We start from the raw sequence: 10,964 nt of genomic DNA, 5'->3' as shown, positions 1-10,964 counted from the left end.
AGGGAGGAGGGGCTGGGGCTGGACTCCTGGGTCTCAGGGAGGAGGGGCTGGGGGTTCCAACTTCACAGTTCTCTCTGTGGAGTCTAAAGGTTCCTGTCCGGCCCCTCCCTCCCGTCCCACACCTCCCACCTCCCACCCAGGAAAGGACACGGTGATCGTGGCCAAGGTGAACGGAAAGGAGCTCCAGGGCAAACCAACCTTCAAGTGGATCAAGGGGAAGTGGCTAGAGCTGGGCAGCAAGAGTGGGGCCCGATTCACCTTCAAGGAGTCCCACGACCCTGCTAGCAATGTGAGGACCCTGTGGGGACGTGGGGGCATGGGGGCCAGGGCTGGAGGCTGTATGGGCCCTGCTTCTCAGAAGGCCTATTGCCTGAGGCGAGACTGCGGGCCTGGAGCCCTGTAGATGGACAATGGGGGCTCCATGGGTGGAGGTTGTGCGGGGCTGCTCAGTAGAGGTTGTGCTGGGCAGGAGGGGAGAATGTCGGGTCAGGGCAAGGTGCAGTTGGGCACTGCCCATGCACTCCCAGAAAGATCTCAGGGGTCAGGGATGTGGGCCCCCAGGGGTCAAGACTGTCCAGGCATGGGAAGAGACAGCTGGCCCCTCCCGTGGGGCAGGGGTGAGGACTTGAAGAACGAGCTGTGGGGTGGGCTCTTGGGGAGGTGGGGTGGTGCTGGGGGGTGGTCGCGTGCCCCCACAGCCCTGGCGCTGGCCCGCAGGTGTACACCTTGGAGCTGCACATTGGGAAGGTGGTCCTTGGGGACCGTGGGGATTACCGCCTGGAGGTCAAGGCCAAGGACTTCTCTGACAGCTGTGGCTTCAACATCGATGTGGAGGGTGCGTTGGTGGGGGTGGGGACCTGGGGTGTGGGGCTGGGATCTGGGGACTATGTACCAGCCAGGCGTAGGCGAGCAGACAGATGTGGGGGCGATGCCAGCACAGGTCTTTGGGGGAAGAAATCCAGATGGAGGGTGTATAGGCTCCGGGGGTTTGCAGCCCAGGATGTGTGAGGCCTTAAACATGGAGGGCATAGGGAATGAAGTTGCCCAGGCCTGGGGAGAAGGGCGTGCTGGCCCAGGTGTGAGGGGTATAGGCTGCTGAGAGAGGGTGGTGCACAGCTGGCAGGGAAATGAGTCTAGAAGTAAGCGTGTTCAGGCCCAAGTGAGAGGGTGTGCTGTCCCAAGAGGTGGAGGACCGGGGGTCTTGGGGGAGGTTGTGCAGGCCTGGAGGGATGCTCTTGGGTTTCGACTCCTCCTTGCCTCCCGCTCACCCTTCTTCCCCTGTCACCTCTCCCCAGCACCCCGTCAGGACTCCTCTGGGCAGAGTCTAGAGAGTTTCAAGCGTTCGTAAGTGACCCTGGACCGTGGGGAGAGGGAGGGGGTCTCCTGGTGCCAAGGATCATGGGAGGGCCTCCCGTGGGAGGAGGAGCAGTGGGAGGAGAGGGGATCGGGGAAGGCACGGAGTGGGGACCCAGGGTGAGTCTGAGGGTCCAGACCTCCGTGGGGTTCACGCCTCCTCTCCATGGCCACAGGGGTGAAGGGAAGATGAAAGACGCGGGCGAGCTGGATTTCAGCGGCCTGTTGAGGAAAAGGTGAGCCCACCCTGGGGGCTCAGCGAGGAGGAGGCTGGTGGGGGAGACCCCACTGCCATCCCAGGACTCCCTGCTTACTCCTTCTCCATCTACCCATTCCCCGCCCACCCAGCCATCTGTCCGTCCACCCATTCACCCATCCACCCACACCCAAGCAACTTTCTGTCCACCAATCCATCTACCTACCCACCCTTTAATCCATCATCCTCTCCTCCATTTCCCTGTCCACTCAGATTCCAGTTCACCCAGTTATTCACCCACCCAACCACCCATCCACTTGTCCACCCGTCCAGCAGTCGGTCCACTCATGCATCCATCCAACCAGCTACCTCTTTATCCATCTATGATCCATCCACCTTCCTGTCCATTTGCTCAGCCATCTACCTACATATCCATTCATCTACCCACCGTCTTCCCACTTGTCCGTCCACCCATCTGCCATTACACTCAGCCTCCCATTCATTAACCCAGCCGTTCATCCTTCACCCACTCACTCCATTGTCCACTTCCCCACCTATGGAGGCACCCGTCTGTCCAACCTTCCCACCACCCATCCGTCTCCCATCCGTCCACCTTCCCGCTTGTGCAGCCATCTGTACCTGCATCTCTCTCCCAACTGAGTCCAACGTCCCACCCTCTCATCTGCTCGTCCACGCACCCATCCAGCCAGGCGTTCCTCGATCCACTGTTCATCTCTCCAGGGACACACCCATCTACCCAGACAGCTCTGTTAGATTGGTTGATGTGAAATTGCTGTTCTGTAGGTCAAAAATGATTGGATATTGGCAATTTCATATTGTTCAACACGATACTTGTCCATTCATTCAGTTATTTATTGTCTGCTGGTCCGCCTATCCATCCTTCTGCTCGCTCATCTAGCCCTGCAGCCAAGTCCCCGACAACCTATTTACTAGTAGATTCATCTGTTCGTCTTTACCCAGCCAGCCACCTGTCTGGCCAACTCCCGTTAACATTTTCACCCAAGTGCCCACCCAACCGTTTGCCACCAAACCATCCACTGACCCAGCCATCCTCCATCAACCCATCCACCTATCTTCATGCCACCTATCTCTCACCAACCCACCCATCCATTGGCCCATGCATCCATCACCCTAGCCGTCCATTGACCCTCCGCCCATCTATTTATCAATTCCGCACCCAATGCTCTGTACTTCGGTCCAAATATTCGTATGTCCCCAAATTCCTCCATCATCTATCCTCCCTTTGTCCCCTTCCATTCCTTCCTTCTTTCCAGAGATCTATTCACTCTCTCACTCATGAAACATCTTCTGAGGCCTCCCGTCTACCAGGCCCTGGGCTGAGATCGGGGGACAGAGAGAAGTTTGACTGGGCCCCCGACGTTGAGTCGCTCATTGCCTTGGGAAGATGGGTCTGATCCAGCAGACATGGACACAGACCAAGACTGTTTAGTGTGGTCTGAGAGAGGGTCCCACGGGTGCCTTGTGAGAGCCCAGAGTGAGGGCAGTTCATTGCCCGGAAGGGTGGGGGCTGCACGGAGGAGGGAACTTTGGTACTAGGGCTTATAGGATGAAGAGGAATCTGTCAGGAAGAGAAGGTGGGGAGGGGTCGTAGGGCAGGGAGATATTTTATACAAGGGCTGGGCGGCAGGGGAGAGCCTGGAGTGTTCAGGAAAAGGCGAGTAGCATGGTTTGGTTGTGGAGGTCGCGATGGAATGGTGGGTGGGGTCGTGATTGCCAGGCCGAGTTGCTGGGGCTTCCTCCAGAGGGCAATGGGGAGCCATGGGAGAGTTTTGAATGGGGAAGGGATGGCATCTGCTGTGGGGGTCAGAAATATCCCTCTGGGGCCACGTGTGGAATAGATTGGAGAGGGAGAGGCTGGATGGAGGCCAGGAGGCCAGGGAGGAGGCTGGGGCGATGGTCCAGGTGGGAGAGAATAAGGGGCAGCAGCAGCCTCTGAGAAAGAAAGCGACACGGCAGGTGGGTGGAGAAGGCAGAGGGAGACCCTCACCTCCTCACCCCGTGGTGGCCCAGCCTGCTCTCCCACCCTCAGGGAGGTGGTTGAGGAGGAGAACAAGAAGAAGAAGAAAGATGATGATGACCTGGGCATCCCTCCTGAGGTTTGGGAGCTCCTGAAAGGGGCGAAGAAGAGCGAGTACGAGAGGATTGCCTTCCAGTACGGCATCACCGACCTCCGGGGCATGCTGAAGCGGCTCAAGAAGGCCAAGGTGGAGGTCAAGAAGAGTGCAGGTCAGCGCCGGTCTGAGGGGAGGTGGGCCCATCCCGCGAGGACCCTAGCATCATGGGTGTTCAGTGTTTGGACCCTGGACCTGTCTTTCGGAGGTCCCAGTCTGAGGAGTGATAGAGCCCTGCTCTCAGGGACTTCCAAGGTCATAGGAGGCTCTCTGACCTTGACCTTGGAGAGCCCATGGGCTCGGGAGGGAGACTTGACAGCCCTGGGAATGACCAGGGCAGCGAGAAGCTCACAGCTCTGTTGCTCCCGCACCCCTCCATCTGTAGCCTTCACAAAGAAGCTGGATCCAGCCTACCAGGTGGACAAGGGCAACAAGATCAAGTTGGTGGTGGAGATCAGTGACCCAGACCTCCCCCTCAAGTGGTTCAAGAACGGCCAGGAGATCAAACCAAGCAGCAAGTACGTGTGGGGGCCCGTCCCTGGGTGGGGGAGATCTGAGTCCCAGAGAGAGAGTGCCCGGGAATAAGGCTGCCACCCCTAACCCAGAGGAGGCCCACGTCCCTCACCCATGTGAAAAGGGCACGCACCTCAGTAGAATAACAGACAAAGACAATGACAAACACAAAGGCAATGAAAAATAGGAATTCGGTTGAGAGGAAACTCAAAGGGCCAACACACTGTGAAGTACACCCAACCTTGCAAATCATCCTCGTAATATAATAATGCAAATCAGAACAACAGTCTTTCTGCTCTCCAAGTGCTCAAAAACTTTACAAAATGATAAAACCCAGAGCTGGAGAAGACAGGGAAGCGGGTGCACAGATGTTGCTGGTGGGAACGTAAGTTGCTAAATCTCAAAAGGTGGTGTATTAAAACGCCTTTAGGCTGCGCGGTTCTAGGTGTTTAAGGGAATTAGCACGATTATGCATATTTACCTGCAAGCTTCTTCATGGAAGCCTTTGCTATTGTCTTGAAAAACGGAAAACAGGGGCTGGTCCCGTGGTTAAGTTCGCGCGCTCCGCTTCGGCGGCCCAGGGTTTCACCAGTTCGAATCCTGGGTGCAGATATGGCACCGCTCATCAGGCCACGCTGAGGCGGCGTCCCACGTACCACAACTAGAAGGACCCACAACTAAAATATATTTACAACTATGTACTGGGGGGCTTTGGGGAGAAAAAGGAAAAATAAAATCTTTAAAAAAAAAAAAAGGAAAACAAGCAAAATGTACAGTTCCATACTAAACGAAGGTGCCGTGAAGTCACTAAAAAAGATATTCTAAAACGCATCCTTACACGGGAAGCTGTTTGAGATTATTGTTATGTGCAGAGGCATAGTCCCCATTTCTGCTTCGAAGAATGTTAATCTACATATGTAGAAAGAAAAAGGTGGGAGAAACAGAGGCCAAAATGTTTGCAGGAGTATCTGTTGGTGGGACGGCTATGGATGGGTTCTATTTTTATTATTTTTTTTTCCTTTGCTGTGTTTTCTAAATTTATCATCATGAGCATTTTAGAGGAGATAAAAACTTAGGTCAGTTGAAGTATAGGTTAAGTTGCTGTAACAGAGTCCCCAGAACGCATTAAGTTGGAGAGAAATGTATTTCTAGCTGATCAAGGCTGGTGGGCTGCCTCTCCTGGTAGAGATTTTTCGGGGATCCAGTTTCCGTATTTTTGGCGACATCGTTTCTTGTGGCATTGTCCCCCTCTGCGTGGTTGAGGCTGTGTCTGGGGGACAGGAAGCGGGAAGGAGGGAATCCAGAGCAAGCAACTCAAAGTCGCAGATGACTGACAGTTACGCACCTCACATCCACTCACACTCCATTGGTCGCAGCTCAGTGGTGTGGCCAACCCAGCTGCAAAGGAGGCTGGGAAGTGTAGTTCTCTAGGTGGGTAGCTGTGTGCCACGGCTAAATGGAAGGAGAAGATGGGTATGGGTGGACAGATAGCATTTCCGCTGTGGTCATTTAAATACTAGAACTTGGACCATCTATCCCCTCCTGCACAATTTGGCTTTGAAAGGGAGTGACTTACCCTGGGAACTGGTGGAGGAGTCTGCCCCAGGGCTAGGAGCTTCTCCGTGAGCTGAGATTTCTGCACCAGGTACGTGTTTGAGAATGTGGGTAAGAAGCGAATTCTCACCATCAACAAGTGCACGCTGGCGGATGATGCTGCTTATGAGGTCGTCGTCAAAGACGAGAAGTGTTTCACCGAGCTCTTTGTCAGAGGTGAGGCCGGGATTTGGGCCTGAGCTTGGGGAGTGGGGCTCTGGAGGGGTCATGAAACTCCTGACCTCCTGTTCCCCCATGCCCCACAGAACCTCCGGTCCTGATTATCACACCCCTCGAGGACCAGCAGGTGTTTGTGGGCGACCGGGTGGAAATGTCAGTGGAGGTGTCAGAAGAGGGTGCCCAGGTCATGTGGTAAGTGACTCTTGATCCCTGACAGAGGTGCCCACAGCTTCTTTGCCTCAGCCCTGATCTTTATGACCTCTCTTGGAAATTTCGGACCTTTACCCACCAGTCACCAGGAAACCTCAGCCTTTCTCTATAAATCCTGACCTTCACCCATGACCTCTTTCTAGAACTTCTGACCTCTACCCATCCCATTCTCTTTGGGATCCTTCTCCTAATTCCTACTATCTCAGATTCATTAAATTATTTATTCATCCATTTAATCAATTATCCATCCTTTGGTCCATCCACTCATGTATCCATCCATCCATCCATCCATCCACCCATCCACCCATCCATACTTTCATCCATCCACCCATCCGTCCACCCATCCATCCCATTGATTCATCCACCCATCCATCCATCCATCCACCCATCCATCCACCCATCCATCTACCCATCCATCCACCCATCCATCCACCCATCCATCCATCCATCCACCCATCCATCCATCCATCCATCCACCCACCCATCCATCCATCCATCCACCCATCCATCCACCCTTCCATCCACCCATCCATCCATCCATCCATCCATCTATCCATCCACGCACCCACCCATCTACCCGCCCATCCATCCACCCATCCATCCGTCCATCCATACATCCACCCATCCATCCATCTATCCACCCACCCACTCACCCAACCAACTACTCATCCATTCATCCATCCCTATATCTATTTACCCTTCCAACAAATACTTATTGAGCACCCAATGTGTGGTGACACTCTTCTACATATTGGAGATAAAATGGGGAGAGACTCTATCAACATGGTGCCTGCCCTTGTGGAGTTTATAATCTGGTAAGTTGCTGAGGAGTGTGTGTATAGGAGATGGAGATAGACGTTAGTCAAGCCATCACACAAGGAAATGTGAAGGTTCTATTTTGACAAGTATTTCAGAGGATCAGTAACTGATGCTGTAATTGCTTTCTAATAGGACGAAGGGACTCAGGAGGTCACAGAAGCCTCCCTGGAGTAGGTGACCCTTGAGCTGAGATTTGAATGAGAGGAATTAGAAGTAAAATGGGGAAGGAGGAGTGTCCCAGGCAGGGAAGTGCCCTTTACAGAGGCCACGATAGTTGACATCTCTCTGTGACCCCAGGACTTCATGCTCTCACCTCTTCCTGTGACCTCTTTTTGTGTCCCCTGACCTCCAACCGGAACCTTGAGGCATCTCCCTGTGGCCTGTGACCTCCTCCTCCTCTTTTTGTCTCCTGACCACCACCTGTGGCCCATCCGCTCCAGACGCCTCTGCCAACCTTAATCTCTCCCCTGTCCTGTGACCTCCCTTCTGACCCCTGACCCCTGCTCAGGACTGTCTCTCTGGTCCCTGACTCACTTTCTGACATCCAGACCCGGGGCTGTATGGGCCCCTCACTTCCCCCTTCACGTCCCTCCACCCAGGATGAAGGACGGCGTGGAAATGACGCGGGAGGATTCCTACAAGGCCCAGTACCGCTTCAAGAAGGATGGGAAGCGTCATATTCTCATCTACTCCGAGGTCACCCTGGAGGATAAGGGTCGCTACCGGGTCATGACCAACGGCGGCCAATGTGAGGCCGATCTCATCGTGGAAGGTACGGGGCCTCCGGGTGGGGCAGGGGCCGCACTGCTTATGCCTCTCCTTGCAGCCCAGAGTTGCCCAGGCCCCAAATCCTGAAGTTGTCTCTTCTCTTTGCCTCACACTCTATCTTCGATTCACCGGCAAGTCCTGGTGGCTCCACCTTCAAAGGGGAGCCTGAATCAGACCCCTCTCCCCACCTCCATTGCCCTCACCTAGCCCAGGTCTGCATCCCCTCGTGCCTGGACTGTTGCAGTAGTCTCTTCACTGGTTGCTGTGTTTCCACGCCTGCCCCTACCTTGTTCACACACCCCAGCCAGAGTAACCCTTGTAAAATGTGAGTCTGATGGTGAAAACTGAGCACATAGTTCACAGTACTGGACAATTTCCTGTGTTGTCAATTTCCTGTAATGGTCAGTTTCCTGGTTTGATATTGGTCCACAGTTACGTAAGATGTCACCCTCGGGGGACATGGGATCCTATGCACTCTTTTTGCAAACTCCTGTGAGTTTCTAACTCTTTAAATATAGAAAGTAAAAAAAAAAGTTCCCAAGACATTTATGGGCCAAATAAATTACGCTACATCCATAGGTAGCTATAAAAAAGGACAGTTTTTAATTTACTCATATGGAAGGATTTCCAAGATGTATTGTTAGGGGAAAAAGCACATATGCTACTATTTTTAAAAGAGGGAAAAGAGAGGAAGGAAGGCGGGAGGGAGGGAAGGAAGAAGGGGAGAAAGGAAGCATATACACACATTTGCGTTGAGAGCTCCAGGCTGGATGGAAGCTGCCTGTGGGTGGAGATTTCTCCCTCTCTATCTAAATCCTCTTATCATGTTATTTTTAAACCACGTAAATGCATTATTTTATTTAAAAAATACAAATTTTTTAAAGTGGAAGTCAGATCCCAGCCGTCTTCTCAACCCATCTTCCTGCCTCACTCAGGGCAATGCCAAGTCCTCCCCGTGGCCCATGAGGTCCGTGATCTGGGCCCATCTCCCCCCGCCCATTTCATCTCCAACCGCGTCTGCCTTGCTCCCTCCCTGCTGGTCTGCTTGCTGTTTCCTACGCCAACAAGCCTGCTTTCCTCCCCAGGGCCTTTGCACATGCTGTGCCCCATACCTTGGGGACTCCTGAGTCCTCCCCTGGGTTCTTCCCTGCCCTCCCTCAGGCCTCATCATCCCCTCTTGTTGTATGTTGATGTGTTTTCCCATTCACTGTCTCCCCGCTAGAATGTGAGCTCCACAAGTCCAGTGGATGGTTTCCAGGTTGTTCACGGCTGTATCCCCAGGGCCTGGAACAGTGCTTAGCACATAGTGGGTGCTTGCAAATATTTGTGGACTGGCTAGAGTTGTGACGGCCTCATCCCCTTCTCTCCTCATGCAGAGAAACAGCTGGAGGTCCTGCAGGACATCGCGGATCTGACAGTGAAGGCCTCGGAACAGGCCGAGTTCAAGTGCGAGGTGTCGGATGAGAAGGTGACGGGCAAGTGGTACAAGAATGGGGTCGAGGTGCGGCCCAGCAAGAGGATCACCATCTCCCACATTGGGAGGTGCGGAGCTGGCTGTGGGGGTGGCCGGGGGCGGGGCACGTGTATCAGTTAGCTATAGCTGCGTAACAACCATCCCAAGACTAAGTGGTTTCAAAGAACAAGGATTTAGGGCCGGCCTGGTGGTGTAGTGGTTAAGTTCACATGTTCCGTTTTGGCGGCCCGGGGTTTGTGGGTTTGGATCCCAGACACGGACCTACACACCACTCATCAAGGTACACTATGGCGGTGTCCCACATACAAAAGAGAGGAAGATTGGCACAGATGTTAGCTCAGGGCCAATCTTCCTGACCAAAGGAAAAAAAAGAACAAGGATCTATTTAATCATGAGTCCGCGGGTTGGCTGGGGGCTGGGTGGTCTAGAATGGCCTTCCTCGTGCCTCTGTGGTCAGCAGAATGTCAGCTCTGCAGATCTTTCTCTGCTTGTTCATCAGGCTGCCTCTGCTCTGGTCCATGTGACCTCCTGGCATATTCATGTGGCAGTCAACTCCGGAGCAGGGATCTAGCTAGGGAGACGAGGGGCTGGAACTCAGCAGGGAGCACACGGCCACCTGGGATAAACACTCGGTCACCTGTGGCAGCAGGGAGCCTCCACGATGCCACAGGACATTGTGTCCCTGTGGGTTTCCTGACAACAGCTCCTGGTGGAGCGTAGGCTTCCTCTGGGTTCCATGTAAGGAACCTGGCTGCTGGTGGTGTCAATAATGATGAGAACGACGCTTAACGCTTATAGGACACTTACTATGTGCCAGAGAACCTTCTAAATGCTTGACAGCAGCCCTGGTGTAGATGGTCATCATTACCTCTGTTTTATCAGTGAAGAAACTGAGGCACAGAGAGGTTAAGTAAATTGCTCAAAGTCACACAGCTAGCAAGTGGCAAAGCTAGATTTAAACCCAGGCCGTAGCATTCCAAAGCCCAGAATAAAATGGTGAGCGCAGGCATGTCGATTGCACTGAGGAGGGTACTTCTCCGTGGTGGTCCCTGGGGTGACCTCGCCTGACCCCCGCCCTGTCCCCCCAACCCCTTAGGGTCCACAAGTTGGTGATCGATGACGTCCGCCCTGAGGATGAAGGAGACTACATGTTTGTGCCCGATGGCTATGCCCTGTCCCTCTCGGCCAAGCTCAACTTCCTGGGTGAGGAGACCCCTTCCTCTTCCCGCGGGGACCACAGCCCCACCCTCCTGGACCCCAGGGCCTGGATGCCCCCTTCAGGGTTAAATTTCCCTGGCTGTACACTGGCAGTGGCAGCAGGCACCTGCCGACCATGGGTGGACTCAGATGAGAAGATGAGGCAGAGAGCACTGCGTACGCTGAAGCGCGTCCGTGTGCAGGGCACGTGGGAGGAGGGACAGTCATGGACCTGAATCCACCCCCAGCCCCCCGGGTCCCCTGGTGATGCCAGACCCTCCCTCCCACCTCTGGGCTGTGAGGGTGGGATAAGTGGCTGGCTCAATTTAGAACTAACTGTTGGTTTTCTCTGTCCTCCAGAAATCAAGGTGGAGTATGTCCCTAAGCAAGGTAAGCACCGGGGGCTGCTGTGGTACCCTGGGTCCTGGGTCTGAGGGACGAGGGGCTGGGGCTGGACTCCCGGGTCTGAGGGAGGAGGGGCTGGGGCTGGACTCCTGGGTCTGAGGGA

General features: G+C 54.2%; 1 protein-coding gene across 1 annotated transcript in view; it reads left to right on the top strand.

The window, feature by feature from the left end:
- The window catches only part of MYBPC2 (myosin binding protein C2), a 24,033-nt gene that overhangs the window by 2,344 nt on the left and 10,725 nt on the right, over window positions 1-10,964 (top strand). Inside the window, 12 exon segments of the mRNA XM_046681903.1 lie at window positions 141-289; window positions 718-835; window positions 1,296-1,344; window positions 1,530-1,589; window positions 3,621-3,817; window positions 4,088-4,220; window positions 5,861-5,985; window positions 6,075-6,180; window positions 7,617-7,789; window positions 9,162-9,327; window positions 10,356-10,462; window positions 10,817-10,846. Coding sequence (XP_046537859.1) covers window positions 141-289; window positions 718-835; window positions 1,296-1,344; window positions 1,530-1,589; window positions 3,621-3,817; window positions 4,088-4,220; window positions 5,861-5,985; window positions 6,075-6,180; window positions 7,617-7,789; window positions 9,162-9,327; window positions 10,356-10,462; window positions 10,817-10,846 — 1,413 coding nt within the window.

Source organism: Equus quagga, chromosome 13 (assembly GCF_021613505.1).
Source record: "Equus quagga isolate Etosha38 chromosome 13, UCLA_HA_Equagga_1.0, whole genome shotgun sequence".
NCBI classification, from domain to species: domain Eukaryota; kingdom Metazoa; phylum Chordata; class Mammalia; order Perissodactyla; family Equidae; genus Equus; species Equus quagga.
This window is presented reverse-complemented; position numbering and strand designations above follow the sequence as displayed.